This window comes from Spea bombifrons, chromosome 3 (genome assembly GCF_027358695.1).
Source record: "Spea bombifrons isolate aSpeBom1 chromosome 3, aSpeBom1.2.pri, whole genome shotgun sequence".
In the NCBI taxonomy this organism is placed as follows: Eukaryota; Metazoa; Chordata; class Amphibia; order Anura; family Pelobatidae; genus Spea; species Spea bombifrons.
In genome coordinates, this window is record NC_071089.1 from 118,522,348 (window position 1) to 118,543,456 (window position 21,109).

At 46.3% G+C, this 21,109-nt stretch overlaps 1 protein-coding gene across 1 annotated transcript in view; it reads left to right on the top strand.

Moving 5' to 3' along the window:
• The first annotated feature begins 267 nt into the window (after positions 1-267).
• Positions 268-21,109, top strand: part of EPHX2 (epoxide hydrolase 2) — a 28,812-nt gene continuing 7,970 nt past the window's right edge. The window contains exons 1-17 of the mRNA XM_053460739.1: positions 268-427; positions 3,050-3,134; positions 3,829-3,988; positions 4,602-4,792; positions 4,882-5,004; positions 5,649-5,723; positions 9,401-9,496; positions 9,880-9,958; positions 10,443-10,477; positions 10,564-10,590; positions 11,498-11,583; positions 12,131-12,242; positions 12,557-12,643; positions 15,840-15,885; positions 17,728-17,830; positions 18,832-18,901; positions 20,694-20,774. Coding sequence (XP_053316714.1) covers positions 324-427; positions 3,050-3,134; positions 3,829-3,988; positions 4,602-4,792; positions 4,882-5,004; positions 5,649-5,723; positions 9,401-9,496; positions 9,880-9,958; positions 10,443-10,477; positions 10,564-10,590; positions 11,498-11,583; positions 12,131-12,242; positions 12,557-12,643; positions 15,840-15,885; positions 17,728-17,830; positions 18,832-18,901; positions 20,694-20,774 — 1,560 coding nt within the window. The 5' untranslated portion in view covers positions 268-323. The remainder of the gene's footprint in view (positions 428-3,049; positions 3,135-3,828; positions 3,989-4,601; positions 4,793-4,881; positions 5,005-5,648; positions 5,724-9,400; positions 9,497-9,879; positions 9,959-10,442; positions 10,478-10,563; positions 10,591-11,497; positions 11,584-12,130; positions 12,243-12,556; positions 12,644-15,839; positions 15,886-17,727; positions 17,831-18,831; positions 18,902-20,693; positions 20,775-21,109) is intronic.

The following is a 21,109-nucleotide window of genomic DNA, read 5'->3' on the forward strand; positions in this document are numbered from 1 at the left end:
TCTGCCTTCCTGCCTACTGTTGTGTGTCGGGGGGGTGTAAGAAGTTTGTCACCCCACGGCCACTGATACAGATTCCCCCCAGACAAGGTATTTGCCCCTTGCAGGGATCAGGACGATCTCCAGCCTCACTGTTGCCCTCTAAGTCGCACCTTAAACTCCGCCCACTGTCCCCATAATAATCCTATAACACAACGCCCACTGTCAGACGGACGGATTCTGACAGGACGCTGGGGACGAGGGTGTGTCCAGGTGACACTGGGCGGGGCCAAGGCTGTCAGTCTGTCGGGCCGGGCAGTCGGTCTGCGGGTCGCTGTGGCGGTAGGATGGCGGGGAAGCGCTTGGTGCTGTTTGACCTGGGCGGGGTGCTGCTGACCCCCGGGATGCAGGCGGTTTTCCAGCGGCTGGAAGAGACTCTATACCTCCCCAGGTACAAGCGCAGCACACGGGGGTCCGCCTGCCAGCTGGACTACAACTCCCATAACCCATCCGAAAGTTAGACCCTAGAGTGCTCATTGGGCAGCCGTAGAGGGTCATGGGGGTTGTAGTTATGCTGGGGCTATGGGTTGCTGAAACATGCTGGACGCTGTCAGATTTGGGAGGAGGGGTCAATGCCCGGGCCACTGCAGTGGGACTTCAATGCCCATCATCCCCAGAAGTTCTGTAGCACTGCTGGAAAGTTTAGGTCTTAGGCGGGGTAATGACGTCATCACAGTGCTGCATTTTATTGTTGAACTTGTTTGTTGTCCCAATAGCCGCAGGCTTACTGACGTGTAAAATCTCTTAAACCCCATACAACACCTGCCAGCTGTCATAGGCTCTCATCGGTAGTCCCTACTTTTGGGTTGACTGTCCTGTCAGAATCGTTAATGTGTCACTCAACTTATTTAATACACAATGCGTAATAAAAGACATCAAATACCAAGAATATCACACTGATTTATTATCTGAAACCCCAGCGCTGTATACAGTGATATAACTCCCCAGCGCTGTATACAGTAATATAACCCCCAGTGCTGTATACAGTGATATAACCCCCCCAGCGCTGTATACAGTAATATAACCCCCCAGCGCTGTATACAGTAATATACCCCCCAGCGCTGTATACAGTAATATAACCCCCCAGCGCTGTATACAGTAATATAACCCCCCCCAGTGCTGTATACGGTGATACAACCCCCCCCAGCGCTGTATACAGTGGTATAACCCCCCCCAGTGCTGTATACGGTGATACAACCCCCCCCAGCGCTGTATACGGTAATACAACCCCCCCCAGCGCTGTTTACGGTAATACAAACCCCCCCAGCGCTGTTTACGGTAATACAACCCCCCCAGCGCTGTATACGGTAATACAACCCCCCCCAGCGCTGTATACGGTAATACAACCCCCCCCAGCGCTGTATACGGTAATATAGGGCAAATCCTGGCTTTCTCATTTTGTTCCAGTAGCTGCCGTTGCTGTCAGTCATGTGATATTTTGGGTGACTTTCCCGGGTCAAACACCACACTGAGCTGATGCTTTATGGCGATGCTAATGAAGTCCGTTCCTCCATAGACTTTCATTAGTGAGAGTCTGGCTGGGTGGTTAAGACTGAGCCATTCTAGGAGTCGCGGTGTTTAGGGGATCAGATAACAGAGCGAGAACTCATGCTAATGTAATGTGCAGCTGCCTGAAAACATTATATTATGGGGTAAAAACTAACAAACTAAAAAAAAACAACAACCCAATAATATGTTAATTTGGTGCAAATAATAAAATATAGGAGAAAATAATTTTATTTGTGGGGATTTAGGGAGCTGAAAAACGTATTTCCTTTATCCTTTCATTAAAGTTTTTTTTTTTTGGCAATCACGCAGTTATTAGTGTTTAAGGAATGTAAATGTTTTATTCCTCCCCGCGGTCTGTCTCCGATAAACGCGTTGGTCGGGTTAAGTTATCTTTTTATTAGAATAAATGAAGATGCTGGGGAGTCGCGCAGGTCCGTCCGGGGCGTCTGTTCACTGATAATCTGCACGCAACCTTTGAACAAACTTTGATGCAATACTTTGGTAAATATAAATGACTGACCTTTCACCATCTGACCCCGGCCTGGAATCCGTCTGCATCCGCCGCCCAGCCGCCCATTCCTGCCGCTCCTCGTCTCTCCCCGAGATATTGGGCAACATTCAGAGCAAACTTACAGTCTCTGGCAGATCGGCCCCATCCGGCCCCCGTCTAGTCGCCCGTTCCTCCTCCTGTAAAGACTCAAACCTTAATGAGTCGTTGGTCTCGTCTTAGATTCAGGAGCCGTATGTCTATCCCATGCATGTTTAATACCCTCACTGTATTACCCTCTACCACCTCTGCTGGGAGGCTGTTCCACTCATCTACCATGCTTATAATCCCACATAGCTTCCAAGCACCAACACAACATGGAAAACGGAGGAAAGTTACTGTCCATAAGCATGAGGGACGTTTTGAGGTCCCAAAATAAAACTCGTACTAATATACATTATATATATATTATAGAAAATGTGTCTGTAAGAAATATACAGTTACATGAAAATAAGATGACAGCGCTCCGGACTCGATGCCACAAAATACCGTATTTGCTTGATTATAAGACGACCCCCCCCCCCCAAAAAAAATCTGAATATTAATTTAGGAAAAAAGAGCCTGAATATAAGACGACCCCATAGGAAAAAAGTTTTACCAGTAAATGTTAATTCATGTAAACTATTTTTTTATAAAAGCTATGATTGAGAAAAATATTTTGGTTTTATTTCCTTCTATTTTCCAACCTGTCCCCCCAGTTATGCACATCTGCCCCAGAAATGCCTTATACCCCCTATATGCCACAGTGCCCCATGATATGCCTTTTAACCCTCTAAATGCCACTGTGCCTCCCTGATATGCCTTTTAACCCTCTAATTGCCACTGCGCCTCCCTGATATGCCTTTTAACCCTCTAAATGCCACTGCGCCTCCCTGATATGCCTGATAGGCGTTTTAATAGAATGAATGCCCTCCAGCCAATTGTCTTTTTGTAACGTTTTAACCCTTTGTGTTACAGTGGATTTCTGCGGAAGGTGTTTACGCAGAGCGGAGCGGACGGATGTTTCGCGCAGGCTGAACGGGGAGAGATCCCTTTGTCGCAGGTGATACAGGAACCTTCGTTCGTCTGTAACTTCCCCGAGTACTCAAACGCCCGCAATTGAAACGCAGCCCGTGAATCGGCAGGCGATGTTAATCTCTAAACGCCCCGATCCCCATAAATCCCGTGACTTTCCGTAACGTTTATATCCCGTAGAGCGATTACAACACGGGATACAGAATTATTAAAACTAAGAGTCACACGTTGAGACGTACCGGTACAAAAAGAGCCCTGATCCCGTGAGCTTACGATCTAATGGGAGAGAGTGAGACAGAAGGAGAGGGGTTGCTTTGGTGAGGATGAGTTGATTGTAGCGAGTTGCCGGACATCAGGATGCGGGATAGATTGTAAGCTTCTCTGAACAGATGGGGTTTCCCCCTGCAGGTACCGCTGAGCTGGCCATTTATGATGTATAGGTGAATCAGACGCCTTCCCGCACCTATACATTATACAGATCCCGGGCAGCCCTTCCTGCAGGACGGACTCCCCGTCAACTATGCCAAAGAGCTGAATGAATAATTAAAAAAAAAAAATCTAAGCGCATTTTAATTTTTTTTCTTTTTTTTTCTTCTAGATTTGCATTTGATTTATTTTCGGATTTTTACATTTTCTTTTTATCACTTATGTAAAATATAATTTCAGATTTTAATTTCTTATTATCCTCCTGAATATGTTTATAATTCCTCGCTGTTTTTTAGTTGATTACAGAATTAAATAAGGAATGCAGAGCCTGCGCCGAAGACTCGGGGGTCTCCCTTCCGGAATCCTTCTCGCTGGAACAGGCCTTCCGTAACTTGTATGAAACCGGCGGGATAAATAAACCCATGCTGAAAGCAGCCGTGGCCCTTCGGAAGCATGGTAAGGGAGAGCGGCCGCGGGATATGCTGCTTCACCTGCATCCTTTCTCCCCCCTCCCTCTCCCCAATAAATCTGCATTCGAAGCAAGAGGGGTACTTGGGGTATTAAATGAAGTTGCTGCTTCTACAACGCTTCAATCTAAACAAATGGGAGCGCTTTCCGCACATGTGCCTGGGGGTCTGCACAGGCCCCCCCGTCCGCAGGCTTTGTCGAGCTGGAGCGGTAATGGGAGGGAATTGGGTCGGGTGGGTGGGTTAAATGGGCGGGGAATGGGTGTGGTCTCACACCACTCTCCTGCCGGGAGAAAGAAGAATCTGACCTGGAGACCCAGAGAAACGGGGGCTTCACCCGTAGACCCCGAGTCAAACTCCACAGAGTTCCCAGGCATGAGTATTCGTAATAGCAGATTCGATCAGCAATATATTAACCATTTAAATAAACATATAAGACGTACTGGTGCAGAAGGAGAAGACGGCCCTGGCCCTGTGAGCTTACGATCTAAAACACTAGTATTGTGTATTTTTGAGGCTGATATGGTTGTCAGGGTTACCTCCGCTCGCGGTGGACGTTGTCGCGCTATCGGTGAACGCGTTTGGTTTTTGCGCCCCTCTAGGTATTAAGACCTGCGTGCTCACAAACAACTGGGTTGATGACGGCGCCAGCCGCAGCCTCTCGGCCCAGATGCTGTCCTCCCTGAGTCGTCACTTCGATCTGGTCATCGAGTCCTGCCGCGTTGGGATGAGGAAGCCCGAGACCCGGATCTACGAGTACGCTCTGAACCGGCTGCAGGCCCAGCCCAGCGAGGTCGGCTCCTATAGAATTCCTATAGAATGTCCCTTTTTTAAAATTCAACTTTTTAGTTCCATGTCTTCATCTTTTTTGTCTGTTTTCAGACCGTTTTCCTCGATGACATCGGTGCCAACCTGAAGCCAGCTCGTGAACTGGGAATCTCTACCGTGCTGGTCAGGGACACAGACACGGCGCTGAAGGAGTTACAGGATCTGACGGGGGTCCAGGTAACCAATGACGTGCCGCTTAATTATTTAAATATACACACAAGGACCCACCTCAGGTAGAAACATTGGGGTAATAGGGGGCAACTGGTCTCTGGGGTGCTTTGTTACCTGCAATTCCAAATATAGACACTAGGGGTAACAAGGACATTAAGTGGTATTTTCACCATGACTAGATCCTTTCTGTGCTCCACTCTTGGGTATTCTGTTAATTCACTGGGACTGGATAATTCAAACTGAGCGTCTTTTCTGCCAAAACTATCCAGGGCTTCTCGGCTAGACGTGATCTTAGGTTGAATGTTGGGTTAAATGAATAATATCTCATTTAATACAGAAATAGCCTCTGATCACAGTTTAGTAGCCTCTAATCAGATGTCCTACCTTCTTTGTGTTGAAAAAGCGTGTTAACGTCATGCTAGTTTTATTTTAAATCGATTCCCGGGCCCATGGTTGCTGTATCCTCATGGAACATGTTTATTTCATATGGGATAAAGGCTACACGCAAGGCTACAATACATCACATCACATTAATTGGGGGGGGGGTGTCCTGCGTGTTACTGGAGGGAAGGAAAAATCATTTTTAATGCCAGAGAGTCTCAGAAGCCTTTGAAGAAACAGCCGACGTGTAACGATGTACTTCATTTTAGATTCTGGAAACTGAGGAACTCGTGCCAACGCCGGCCGATCCTCACACCGTAACGCACGGATTTGTTACTGTAAAGGTAAGATTTTATATTCAAAAGTTTGGGGTCACTCGGCTGCTTTCCTGGAAAACAATGACATTTCTGGCTGTAACATAATAACAAAAGTCCATCAATTAGCCTTTTATACTTAAACTTGGATCAGCGAACACAACGTGCCATTGGAACGCAGGAGTCATGGGAGTGATAAAGGGCCGTTGGAACACAGGAGTGATGGGAGTGATAAAGGGCCATTGGAGCGCAGGAGTGATGGGAGTGATAAAGGGCCATTGGAGCACAGGAGTGATGGGAGTGATAAAGGGCCATTGGAACACAGGAGTGATGGGAGTGATAAAGGGCCATTGGAACACAGGAGTGATGGGAGTGATAAAGGGCCATTGGAACACAGGAGTGATGGGAGTGATAAAGGGCCATTGGAACTAGAGCTGAAACAACGAATCGATAAAATCGATAATAATCGATAACGGAAATCATCGATAACGATTTCCGTTATCGATTAATCGAGTGATCAATTCGTTGTTGGAGCACTCGGCTCCTTTTACTTACCTCCGCGAGCGTTCCCCGCTTCTGCTACACGCTCTGCAGTCTCCGCCTTCTTTTAGCTACGTGACGGATGTGACGCGTTCCGGAGGTAAGTATTCTTCATGTCTATGTGCACGGATCGCACAGAGCCACTCGCACAGAGCGGTTCGCTCTGTGCGAGTGGCTCCATTCGCACAGAGCGGTTCGTGAGTGTGGGTGCAGGGCAGAGTGGGGGTGGGGGTGCAGGGCAGGGTGGGGGTGCAGGGCAGAGTGGGGGTGGGGGGTGCAGGGCAGGAGACTGGGTGCAGGGCAGAGTGGGGGTGGGGATGCAGGGTGTGAGTGTGGGTGCAGAGCAGAGTGGGAGACTGGGTGCAGGGCAGAGTGGGGGTGGGGATGCAGGGCAGGGTGTGAGTGTGGGTGCAGGGCAGAGTGGGTGCAGGGCAGAGTGTGAGTGTGGGGGCAGGGCAGAATGTGGGGGCAGGGCTGGGTGCAGGGCAGAGTTAGAGACTGGGTGCAGGGGCACAGTGCAAAGTGCTGGGTGCAAAGTGCCAGTGCTGGGTGCAAAGTGCCAGGGCTGGGTGCAAAGTGCCAGGGCTGGGTGCAAAGTGCTGGGTGCAAAGTGCCAGGGCTGGGTGCAAAGTGCAAAGTGCTGGTGCAAAGTGCTGAATGCTGGGTGCAAAGTGCTGGATGCAAAGTGCCAGGGCTGGGGCAAAGTGCTGGGTGCAAAGTGCTGGGTGCAAAGTGCCAGGGCTGGGTGCAAAGTGCCAGGGCTGGGTGCAAAGTGCTGGGTGCAAAGTGCTGGGTGCAAAGTGCTGGGTGCAAAGTGCTGGGTGCAAAGTGCTGGGTGCAAAGTGCAAAGTGCTGGGGCAAAGTGCTGAATGCTGGGTGCAAAGTGCTGGATGCAAAGTGCCAGGGCTGGGGCAAAGTGCTGGGTGCAAAGTGCTGGGTGCAAAGTGCCAGGGCTGGGTGCAAAGTGCTGGGTGCAAAGTGCTGGGTGCAAAGTGCTGGGTGCAAAGTGCTGGGTGCAAAGTGCAAAGTGCTGGGGCAAAGTTTCTTGAACAGTAATAGTCCACCTCTTTTCAGAATGTTTGGGGTTATTTTGTTTCATAAATATTGTGTTTGGGTTCTTGTACTTTGAAAATATTGTTTTTTATTACATCATAACAAAATAAGAATGTTAATGTAAATTTTAAGTTGTTTTTTAACATCCAGTTCATTAAATTCTTTTAAATAAACGAAAAATTTGCATATTGTTTTTTTTTATCCGATTAATCGATTAATCGAAAAAATAATCGGCCGATTAATCGATTATTAAAATAATCGTTAGTTGCAGCCCTAATTGGAACACAGTAGTGATGGGAGTGATAAAGGGCCATTGGAACACAGGAGTGATGGGAGTGATAAAGGGCAGTTGGGACACAGGAGTGTCTCATAAATAGTGATTTTATTATTTATCTGAATGCCCCGTGTGACTGTTCGCCTGCTTGTGATTCTCTTGTACTCATGAAGTTAGTTCTGAAGAATTTACTTCCTCGCTGGATGCCGCCCCCCCCACGCGCTTCTCACCTGGACAGCAGGGAATGTTTAAAAAACTTTTTATACAGCAGCTATACAGTGATGGGGCAATCAAGGGTCCCTTTAAACAGTTGGGGCGTATGCTGAACACGGCGGGGCTCGGACCCCACAAATACCCGCTGTACAGGAGGAAAAAAGTTACTAAGACAGTGATAGATAAGTGGAACAGCCTCCCAGCAGAAGTGGTAGAGGGCAATACAGTGAGGGGATTAAACATGCATGGGATAGACATACGGCTCCTGAATCTAAGACGAGACCAACGACTGATTAAGGTTTGAGTCTTTACAGCAGGAGAAACGGGCGACTAGACGGGGGCCGGATGGGGCCGATCACTTAGCTTGGTCTGGGTTTCTGTAGGTTTTCCGCTTTCTTGAGGACTCATCAGTCTCTTAGTTTTTATGAGCATTAAGATGTAAACATCACTGATACAAAGTTACAATAGTTTATATAAATCATTTAAAGGGACGGGAAGCCGTCGCATGCTCTATAACGTGTATGGTAGTCGCGTAGTCCCTTTAAATGTTCATGTTGTCCCTTTTGCACAAACCCCCCCCCCCATATGCATTGGGGGACATAGTGACAAACCTACAATAATTACATTCATCATCCATCCTCGGCTTCTGCGGCACCTGCCTGCGCATGGACACGCTTACTGCAGAATGCACATACAATGCCCTATGCATGGCCTTACCGTGACGAACTCTGCATGAACCAATCAGAGCGTACGAGGTCCAAGAAGAGATCTATGACATGAATCCTGGTCCTATGTGAACCTTTGGCCTGCTGTTAAAAGTCCATTTAAAGCCACCTGCTTCCCCTCCCCCCACCATCTTCTATACCATTAAAGGGCCGGGTGTATATCACGAAAGGGGCGAGAGATCGTTATTTCCCGTTGAGTGGTCAGCGTATTGATCAGAAACGCAACAAAGGGTCAGGACTTTATTGCCCCGGGTTATAATTCACCTCTAGGTCAAAGGCGCAATAAAACATAATTAACAATATAAGAATTAAGGGGGGGGTCCCGCTCACCGTACGGCTTCTATTTATCTCACTTTCCTAATAGCACCCGATCTACGGAGAAACTGAACTCACGCAGAGCAATCGATACAGCGGAGTAATACAGCGTTATTTAACCTAAATATATTTACTGCCTGAACGATATAGGAGAATTGGCGTGTGTCAAAAGGTCTTTCTCTAGAGCAAAACCCCCAGCACTCTATACAGTAATATAACCCCCCAGCGCTGTATACAGTAATATAACCCCCCCAGCGCTGTATACAGTAATATAACCCCCCCCCCCCCCGATAATTAGCATGACCTCCCTGCTCAGACACCACACTGAGCTGATGCTTTATGGCAATGCTAATGAAGTCTGTTCCTCCATAGACTTTAGTCATTAGTCAGAGTGTCCAGCTAGGTGATTAAGACTGAGACATTCTATTGTTCCCCACAGGCAGTATGATAAGGAGTCGGGGGGGTTAGTAGATTGGGGATCAGATAACAGAGAGAGAAGTCATATAAACGGCTGATATGCAGCTGTCTGAAAACATTTTTTTATTATAAACCGCACAAACTTTTTTGAATTCTTTTTTTTTTTTTAGGCTGGTGTGAAGCTGCATTTTGTTGAGATGGGAAATGGGCCCGTTATCTGCCTCTGTCACGGCTTCCCGGAGAGCTGGTATTCCTGGAGGTATCAGGTAAATAAAAATGTTTTGCTGAATTTTTGCGTGGTCAGAATAAATATATGTCCCTGCTGTGGCAGCAGATTTTGACTTTTCAAAAAAATGGAGCAAGGGTGGCCCTCGCTTTGTGGGACTAAAGGTCCCGCTCCCTCTGACAGCCGGCAGCTATAAATGGGGCAGTTCTTGTATATTTCCTCAATGCCAGGGGGTTGTTAATGCCCCCCACAATGTCTTATATACCACCTGGGACTCATAACAGTTTGTGGCTTGTAAGCTGGCTAACAAAACTGGAATATCATGCATTGCTAATGATGTAATAGTTATGGTTTGTGACACCCCAAAGTTTCATTCATTTACTTCTCGCCAAAATTCAATCACTTTCATCTTTTTTTCGTTAGATCCCTGCCCTGGCGGACGCTGGGTACAGAGTCATCGCCTTAGACATGAAAGGATACGGAGATTCCTCCTCACCAGCCGGTGCGTCCATGAAATGTGTCCCAATGTACACGTTTTTATGTTTCGGCGCCTTAACATTGACTTATCATGTAACAATTTGCTTCATTCATTCATTCATTAGCATTTACAAGTCACCAAGTCTGAAAACTCCTTTAGTGAATAACTTTTATTTTTTGTGATTAAACCTGAAAATGCTTATTAAATAATGAAATCTCAGGTCTGCTAAGGTTAAGGAGCATTTAATGTTTTGTGTAAGTGGAACGGCACCTTTAAATGTAGTTACAACCCCCCGCCCCCATTGTAACTAGGCCCCTTCTACAGCAGGTAATAGAAGGCTTAAATGTATATATTTTTTCTTCATGTCTATTTACTTTGTATATTTCATATATACTTTTATTTTTATTTATATATATATATTTTTTTTTTATAAATATTTCATTTTTCTTATTTATTTTATATATTTTTTTCTGCATTTAATGTTTTCTTGGACATCTGTCTGTTGCAGAAATAGAAGAATATTCCCAAGAAGAAATCTGCAAGGTAGAGTAAAGTTGGATTTATTTCCGCGATGTCCTCGTCGCACTGAAACGCAGCCATCCCAACACACGTTATTTCTTTCTTCGCAGGACTTGGTGGCGTTTCTTGATAAGCTGGTAAGCAGCGCCGGTGTAAAGCTTTCCGTAACGCATTCATCGCCTGAGCAGCAGATCGGAGGCTCAAAGCCATCATTCTTGCGAACGGAGGATTTCTCGTTATTGTTCGGTTTCACTATTTCTATTCCAGATTTTTTTTTCCAGATTTTTATTGCCTTTTTTTATTATTCAATTCATGTTTTTTCATGTTCTGCGTATAATAGCTTGGTGGGGGGGGGTGCCTGTTATATCCACGGAAAATAATGTTTGTGGCCTGTGTAATTTTCCTTTCCGTTCGTAGCTAAAAACCCTAAAACTGCACCCTAATTTATTATTATTATTTTTTTTAAATCATTATTTTTTTTGTTTTTTCCTTCAATCACCCTCACTCCCTTCCACCACCAGAAAACAGAGTCCTCGGGCGACCCGGGTACACTGTGGCATTTTCCATGTGATGAAAAATCAGTGACTCAAATAGTGTACAGGTGCCGTTTCTGGCCCCAGCCAATGGTTGGTGTTATAACACACCGTTAGCCCCGTGACATGGCGTAATTAAGAGAAGAAATAACAAAAAAAAGGAGGAGAGGCTCAAAAAATAATAATTCTAGTGCTCTTCACCTCAAACCCGTGTGAGTGCCCCCTCACAAACACACAGACATGTGGTGAGTGCCCCGATGCCAGGGGTGTCATTGAGTCTGCTCGGCCTTATGGCAGGAGGACCAAGCTTTCCCTCCATCACAGGCACTCACTTCATCTTAGCCTAAAGGCTGAGAGGGAAAAGTGGGGCAGCTGTGAGACTGTCCCGGTTAAACTGGGACTGTTGGGAAGTATGATTTGCTGCCAATTTATTATACTGGGACGCAGACGGTTGCAGTTGGCGAATGAGGCGTGTCTGGTGCTGTAAATGGTTTCTGTGTTTTGTTGATAGGGTATTTCGCAGGCTGCGTTCATCGGCCATGATTGGGGCGGTGCCGTCGTGTGGAACATGGCGCTTTTCTTTCCGGAAAGAGTTTGGTGAGCCCACGGTGCATTTTCCTTTCTGTCAAATATGTTGATTGCGCTGGGTAGTGTTCCCTCTGAGGCGAGCTGCCGATTATTATTTATTATATCTCTGTTTTTTGGGAGACAATGGCCGACAAACCCAGTGGAGGGACTCTGTCCCTTCTGAAAACATTCCTTGGCTCCCGCGCACAGGGGTGTAACTAGAAACCACAGGGCTCCCCCTAACTTCACCAATCAATATGTACCACAGTGCCACCTTTGTGCCCAAACAGGTTCTGTGTGCCATCCTATGCCCCAAACTGCTTGCCTGCGCCATCCTATCCCCCAAACTGCTTGCCTGCGCCATCCAACCCCCCAAACTGCTTCCATATGCAGTCTTAGACACAGGTAAGCTGTTTGGGAGCTTTCTCCCTTTGTGCAGACTGATCCAGCATACAGGAAATGGATGTGATGTCACTTCCTGCGTGCTGGATCAGACATTGTGCAGGGAGACTGTGTGAGAGATCATTTTTTGTAATTACTGTTAGTTTGACATTAGTTGCGTTTTTGTTGTCCGCAGGGCGGTGGCCTCCCTGAATACGCCGTTCTTCGCCGCTGACCCCAAAGTGAAAGTGAGGGAGAAGATCGAAGCCAACCCGATCTTCGACTACCAGCTTTATTTCCAGGAGCCGGTAAGTCGTTACTCCGTATAACACCGAGCGGCTTTAACTTTAAAACAGGCTTAGCCGACGGGACGTGCTCAAACTTTTCTGGAACCACAACTCCTACACCCATGAGTCTCAGCCAGTCCATTCATTGAGCGTCATAGGCATTGAAGTTCCCCAAATCTGTTTTTTTCTAATCTATTTTAGTGTCTATGGCAACAACAAATCAGCCCCTGAAGCTGTAAAATCCAGACACACGAAAGCTGTATAGTAGTATAAACGGTATAACGCGGATTAACAGTGTTGCGCATGTTTTTCTTTGTTTGTTTTTTTTTTTGCAGGGAGTGGCTGAGGCTGAACTGGAAAGAAACCTGGAACGGACATTTAAAGTATTTTTTCAAAGTTCATCTGACCATTCATCTGAACAGGTATGGGGGGGCAAATAAAGCGAAAGTCTGTGGCTTTAAAGGGACTCTATAATGCATATAAAGGAGAATCACCTTTAAATTAACCCTTTTCCTACCTGGCAATTACGTGGAAGGGTTAAGCAGAATCGCTCCCAGAATCAGCTGGACCCCTCTCTGAACATGTGGGCTCTACTTACCGCTTTCCAGGGGTTCTAATGAGAGCGCATGCGCAGAAAGGGCCCCTGTTCAGTTCAGTGGGAGTGCTTTCCTGCCAGTGATTGACTGCTTCAAGTAGCCAAAAAACTGGACCATGGAGGGGGCAATAGATTGTGGCTTCCCCCATATACCCTTTTTCAGCACCTCCAGGGCTGGGAACGATTTGGGCAAGGGTGTGCGCGCATGTGGGAGCACTTTCCTGATGCTGATTGGCTGCTTCCAACAGCCAGTCAGTGGCAAGATCAGTAGTCTGTGGAAGAGAAGGGCAGCTGCAGCTACAGGGAGGGGTTTCGGGGGGGGGGATTTGACTGTCTCTTTAAGTTAGAACAATCAGTGATGGAGCCGTTAACGAGCGGTTCGTATTCTTTAGCACTGCGTGTGTCGGGGTGCGTTTCAGGGCATCTGCCTGTTCGCTGTAAGCCGCCGACGACCTGTTCCATATCGGAAAACAGCTGAGATACAAGATACCGTCCTCATAAATTGTGTACATCGGCCTCTGAATGCATCTGAAACCGTACCCTGTCTGGCGACGGCGCCATCGGAGACCCTGCGAGCGGAGACGGCCGCCCCTCGGACATTCAGACGTTAATTCTATAGAAACGAAGAAGAATTCAAATAATCTATTTTGGAAAACGTCCGAATAATGCCCCGGCAGGGGGTGAAAGCGATAGGCAGGTTTACCTCTCCGTCACCTTTAAGCGACACTCGCCTATTAGTATCCGGCGTGTTTATAACGCGGGCATCCCAGGCGACCGGCCGCGGCGTCTCGTTTGGCAAGTACGTTCCTTTAAATAGATTAGTAGAAACTAGACGGGTGTGAAATCCGTTCCGTTGCAAACATGAATCATTCAGCTGTTCTAAAGTTACCGGAGACAAAAGGTCTCGGCTGACGGAGGGACACGGCACAGATCTGACACCTGCCGGGCGGCCCTTGCCCGCGGTTCTCGCCGTTCCCGTGTTCCGTGGCACCTCCTTAGCCAACTTCTCTCTGAGCGTTTCATTCACCGAACGTTAAAAGGAGACGGAAAAATATAGATTTATGGAAAGGGGTTTTTCTTCCCCCTTTTCCCCCCCCTGCTGTTGATGGCGTGGTACCAAGTTGTCATATTGTCCATGTTCAGGGGAGGGCTGACATTTTTTGGCCGGGGGGCATGTGAAGGCAAGTGGTCCCATCGGCACCTTGCCCCCCCCCCCATATCTAATGTAAGAACATATATACACACTCATGCTAACATATAACGCTTGCAAAAACTTACACTAACACACACACACACACACTAACACACACACACACACACACACTTACACTAACACACACACACACTAACACACACACACACACTTACACTAACACACACCCACACACACACTTACACTAACACACGCACACACTTACACTAACACACACTGCTACTAAACATATGACGTTCTATGCCGTCGTTACACTTGTTAAGGAACATTTGTTCCTGGCAGCTTAGAACGTCCTGAAGGCATTAAACTAAATACCTCAACCACAATTACATCGACGAAACCCAAACCTCAGGTTATAGGTAGTTAAAATAATGTAGTTAAATCTTTCCACTTTAAACGCTTTCTCTAATTTTTGGTATTCACATAAATCCACCGGTTTCTACGTTTCTAGTACAGAGACTGCGTTTATGGAAAATAGACGCCTTGCGGCTAGAATGACTCCATCACGCTGTATAAAGGGGTCCCCCGATGATGTGTTTAAGTGTTACGACCTGCCTGCTCCGGTGGTTCAGGGATGTAGGAGCCCTGCCCTGCCGGCCGACGAGTTACTAGTAGAGGATGGAGTCTCAGGCCAACTAAGTGGCAAAAGATTCCGGTCTGCAGCGTAACCGGCTGCTCATTCACTTTCAGTTAAGTTTTTAAGCGCTGCTTAGTTGATTCGGAATTACAGGTGGAAAGCAGACGTTGCCGCGGCGGGGCTCGTTTTCAGATTATATCGTATATACCGTATATATGGCTGCTATGCGGAGGTGACTTTGTATGATGCTTAATCCATCATCCAGCTCCGATTTCAGACAGAAGTTCGGAAATAATTCTCCTTGTCACGCGGCACATTACAATCAGGCTTCCTGCTTCTATCATTCATTCGCAATGCTTAGGCGAACGCTTCATCATCCTTAGCGCTCTCCAGATACTAATCATTATTACGGCGGTGGCAGAAAGTTGACGACAGCCCCCCGTTGTAACAAATGGCATAGTCATAAATCTTTACGGCACCACCAGGATGCCATCGCAGATCTGCATTATTTTGGATGGCATCTTGGTGGAGCAGTGACTTTCTTCTGAGATGGAACGGCTGGCGACCATGTGGGTCAACGCAACAAGGTCCTCAAGGACTAGTTTTAAGACTGGCCTTTGCTAAGAACTTTAGGAATTATAGGTACTGGGACAAGGCTGTGCCACATTGGGTCTCCTGGTTGGATGTTGGACCACAAGAGCATGCTGGGAGTTGTAGTCCAACATCCATCAAAACTGGTTGAACGTGCTACAGGTGTTCTGAATGCATTCTCTTCTGGGGTTATTAACTGCAGCCGTAACCATTTACAAACGCCGGCGGTAGGGCGAGTGTCTGTGTTGTAGTTAAAGCGACGGTTTATTGCCTCTGATTAGCGCCCCATTAAAGAACAACGGACATTAAAGTACTCTGCGGGTTACCCTGCTGCTGCATCTGCCCTCCTTCTCTGGGGTCTGGCATTTTGAAGCAGCCAATCAGTGGCAGGAAAGTGCTCCCAATGAAATCAGCCACACAAACACACGGGTCATACCCCTGAGTATGTATACTGTATAATGGGTTGTAGAACAGGGGATTTAAACATTCGCGGGATAGGCATACGGCTCCTGAATCTAAGATGAGACCAACGACTGATTAACGTTTTGAGTCTTTACAGCAGGAGAAACACACGACCAGACGGGGGCCGAATGGGGGCCGATCTGCCAGAAATGTTATGTTTCTAATATTTGTTTTTTTTAGGGTGCAAGTGTCGGTTCCTTGAAAATATTTAAAGTTCGAGAACGAGGTAACGGTTTAACAAGTTTATCTGCTTCTTGTTAATGAAATCCCGTCCGTATATTCTGATTATAACGAGTAAAGGAGTAGAAGGGGGGCCTTTTTATACTCACCCCACCGCTGGTCCACATAAAATAAGCCTGAATTAATATTTTGTGATACTGGATATTGGAGAAAAAAAATCAGTCTTTCTCTGATTATGTTCGTTATCATGTGATGTCGGCTTAGCGTTTAGATTAAAGCTCTCGATACCTTTTTGTCGTAAGGGTCTGTAGTTGTCGGGCGGCTGAGACCCCCCTCGCCGAAAATTCCAGTTCTTTGTAAACAATGTTTCCATTACGAAGGGATGACCTTCCGTCATCAGCGGGGCTCCTGTGATTAATTCCGTTAGAATCCTCTAATGGGGCCAAATGACCCGCTTTGATGAACACTTCTCTGCTCAGTAATTACATCAAATGAAAGACTTTGGTGCCGTAGCCTTTGAGTTGTTTGATTGCGTAGAAAACCGAGTGCAGAGTCAACAGAACTTGTGTAGTGGTTATAAAGGGGACCCTCCAGTCCCCCAGGGACCCCCTAAACAAATACATGTGAAATGATGCAAAAAGTGTGATAAAGGGCCATTGGAACACAGGAGTGATGGGAGTGATAAATGGCCATTGGAACACAGGAGTGATGGGAGTGATAAAGGGCCATTGGAACACAGGAGTGATGGGAGTGATAAAGGGCCATTGGGACACAGGAGTGATGGGAGTGATAAAGGGGCATTGGAACACAGGAGTGATGGGAGTGATAAATGGCCTCTGTACGCCTATGAAGAGATTCTATTGAAAGACAAGTAAATGTCTAAGTGACCCCGCAGGCACCGTACATATATGTTTAGCTGCACAAACATGTATAACACATATAACCTTTGCTCCTATCAGATGTTGCACCTAGCTTTATATATGTATGGGGCCTTATACGCTAAACGGGGTGTTTCACCTCGTGACCCACAACACAAGATCACTTCTTACCGCCTGACCTTTAAACATGTGCGGTGGACATTTTTACACTTATATATATATATATGGAGAGAGAGAGGGAGGGAGGTCGCTTTGCTACACTTTTTCTTCTATAAATGATGCGTTTGGTGTTTTGCCGATATAAACCGCCCTGCCCGAGGATGCCTCCGAGTGACAGATGATCTCTAGAAGCGAGAGGCGCAGTATCGCAGCTCGCTCGCCATCAGAGTCTCTTTCTGGGAATTAGATTGACGAGGTGATATTGATCTTCCGGTCACCCCCGGCCGGCGAGCCGATGCATCACATTGCGGTTGGAATTCCGCAGCGCTCCCGAGGAGCATCGAGTTTCAAACCTAAATCCCACGATATGTGTTCCTTTCCCAAATATTAAGCCGCTTTAGAGCCGGTGAAATAAAAAATGATGGGTTTATAAAAATAAACTAAGATTTCCAGGCATAGACACCGTGGATATTTTTATTATTTTGGGGAATTTTGGTAAGTTTGGAAACTAAGTTCTAAAATGTTAAGAAAAACCAGGTGGTTTCGCTTAAAGGATTTCTTTAACGAATCCCCAGGTTCTTTATCCACGTGAAGTAGGAGAGGTGGCCAAAAAGTTCTCGATAAGAGCCACAGTGGAACCCGGGACACCCTTTCTTCCTTCCTCCTTTGGAACCTGTAGGGGGTCAGATCTTCTTGGCCTCCTCAACAGTGCTAAGAAGGGGCCACTGAAGTCTCCAAGGGGAGATGGGGGACTTTTTTTTATTGTTTTATTGAAACCTGCATGAAAAGCAAATATCGTAGAGAGTTATTAGAATACTGAACTAATGCAATTTTCCGTGTCTTGTGCGCAGGGGGGTTACTGGTCGGGGCTCCCGAGGATCCACCCCTGAGCAAAATGCTGAAGGAATCCGACCTGCAGTTTTACGTCTCCCAGTTTAAGAAGAGTGGTTTCAGGTAAATTGGCGGGGGCCCCTGTGTTTTTCCAGGGCCCCTTCCCTAATGGTGGGTTCTGGGCACACAACACTGTATAGCGTGGCCTCTTGACCTCGATACAGTCCTCAGCGGTCCCTTTAAATCCCATGTGGTCTCCCTTGCCCTGGGGGGGGGGATTCTGCATCCACTCCCACAATCCCCCTGTCTTAATCCTGGAGGTAATTAAACATTTCTAAAGAATATATTTCCAGATTTAAGCAATTGAATATAAATAATCAGGTTTTAATATCTCTGTGACACGGAGAGATTTGAATTCAAACTCTATGAAAAAAATTTCAGCAGCTTTGGACCTTACAGGCATCCTTAAAATTACCCCACCTGCTTGAAAAAAGGAGTTATGCTGTCTCAACAACAACCAATGGTTTCTATTAGGTTTTCTAACTAACAAACCTTACTAAAGAAGCGCTGTTCCACTTAGACATTTCTTCCCTCACCTTTCCTGGATCCTTAAGTCATTGTGTCCTCCTCTTTGTTAAATAAACTTACTCCTGCTTAAAGAAAAAAAAATGTCCGGTCTTTCTGTAGTTTCTTGTCAAAAATCTTTCAGCCTAATTCACAATAGAGGCGTTTTGGTTGAAGGTCTATTAGTTGAAAGGGGTCTGGGAGCGGTTGTAGGAGATCAGACTGCCGTGATGTAAGATGTATAGGAGGAGCTTTGGAAGAATGACAGCGCTCTGTTGCTAAGCAGCTGTAGTATCTCAGTAGACCTTTTAATACAGTTTTCAATTGACAGGGTGCCTCAAGGAGAAATATAGAATGGCAGACAGGTTACTTTTACTTCTTTCTACATGACACAGCACTTATCTGGTGATATCTTAAGAGGTGAAACAGCACCTTTCAGACCTTAATCAGCTTTAACCCTTCCAAACAGATTTAAAGAGCCCTGTCTTAAAATACTGCATGTTATTTCTTAATGATCAACGAGAGGATCTCTTAATCGTTCCAATCCGTCTGTCTTTCAGGGGTCCTTTAAACTGGTACCGAAACATGGACAGAAACTGGCAGTGGGGGGTCTCTGCGCATAACTGGAAGGTAACGTCGGGCCGTAGTTAAAATATAAAGCCAGCCATTAATAATGTTGTTTAGATGAAGGCAGAAGACGCCGGGCATGCCATGGCGCGGGGGGTCTGCCCGCTGTCTTGATGTGAAGTTGTAAATAACAGGGAAATGTCCACAGCTGGAGGTAAAGCTCTGCACACTGCAGGCGTCCGGCCGGCTGCGCAGGAGCAGATGTGCCACAGCGTATTAGGAGGATTTATTTGGCAATTCACGGTTTTGTGTGATCACTAATTAAAAATCTGCTGCATGCTATAAATGTGACTGTCTTCCTAACGATGACCACATCGGAAGAGCGTAGCGTGTTCATTAAAGTGGCCTTTTTGCCAACAATAACTATAATAAAAGGATATATATTTTATTTGGGCACATTGGGCACGCAATTGAACTCCCTCTTTTTTTCCTGTTTTCTGCATAAACGAGTTGGATTTGTGTTAAAGGTTGTTAATTGATGAGCAAGTCAGTGCGAGGGGGGGGCATTTTTGTACTGGGACGCATCTAATTTTTTTTTGATACTCCATTTATTGCAAAATCCTGCAAATTACGTCCATACGTCCCTCGTAATGCCAGGAAGCACTTTCTAGGAAGTGAGAGAGTTTTCGGGCTGTGGAACCCCACGATACCCTCATACCCATCAAACATTCTGAGCGCCTAGAAACAAGGGGCATCAGAGGAGGAAAAAGGGGATACAGGACTCTGGGGACCCAAGAGGGACTGGCCCAACTACAATGGGACACTTGGAAGCTATGCACAAATTAAGAGCAACCAGGGAGATGACTTAGGTGCAAGGTGGGAGCTATAAGGTTCTTACCTACTGGTAATTAAAGGCAAATGTACTTAAAATACAGAACTTTTCTGGCCGTACATTTTTTTGAAATTACCATATTTAGTGACTTAAAAATGTGAGACCGATCAACCGTCTCAGGAACGTTAACAACGTATTGACAGTATTTCCGCCCCAGCGATTAATGAAACGATTCTAGGTGAAATGTCACATTCCTCTGTATCTTCATTCGGCTGCACAATTTGGTTTCCCTTTCGTCTTTTTTTTCTGTCTGCCCTGAAATGAATGATATTTTTAGCCCATCGTATTCTCCCGCCCCGAGTATATTAATCGGCTGCTATTTTAAAGACACAATCCATCAGACGGGGCAGAATATTCATCTCCTGGCCGATGGGAATCACGTTGGGCTGTATTGTTCCCCGACTCATGATTCAGCCGTTCATTTATACGCGTTACAATGGCTGTCACGTGAAATAACGGCATTCATTTAAAAGTAATCTGTCAGCGCACGGTTGCCGTGTTCTGTAAGCTTTAAAGGCCTACGCCAGTCCTCGTGTGGCGTTAAATGCAAATAACAGTTCATCATACATGGACGCCACAGCATTTTACTGCATGCAAATCGGTGGAGGCATTCATTAGTTACCAGGGTTAGAAAATGACGCTTCTGTCTCATTTAACTCCGCCCCCAGCTGCCTCTACGGAAAACAGGAAGCGTTCGTCAGTACACTTCCTGCCTCCAATCACTAGTTCCTCCCCTGATGCCTTTTTTTTCTAGGAGCTCAGAATGTTTGCTGGGTATGTGGTTTGAGACAGATATAATCCCGAACCGAACAGAATTTATTTTTATTCAGAAAAAATGTTTTCTTTGTATTTTCTGGTGTCGTAAGTAGACAGACGTCCGCGAGTCCCGGCTCTGGCACAGTGCCGTGTAGAGGGGGAAAAGTGTGCTTCCGAGTAATTTTCTGATACCCCCTTCCCTTTTAGATCCTGGTGCCGGCGCTGATGGTGACGGCCGGGAAGGACGTGGTCTTGCTTCCCGCCATGACCAAGGGTATGGAGGCTCTGGTAAGTGGGGGGCTTCTCTGGAGCAGTGGATAGACCCTCCATCGTACAGCAGATTAGTAAATACAAATTCTTTGTGTTCGGTGCAGACAGATCGGGGATTTATCGACAGAATCCAAGCTTTTTAAGATGTTTTCTTCTCCATCTTCTATATAAGTGGCACTTATATTAGAAATAGAGCTTGAGATATTAAACGACATTGCTTTTTCAGTGCAGTCAAATGCGACCAATATAAGTCATGGTCTCTCTTTATTATACAACAAATACAAATATTAAGGCATCCAATTCAGAGATAACAGATTTACAAGGAGTAAAAAATATATCATTCACGTTCAGTG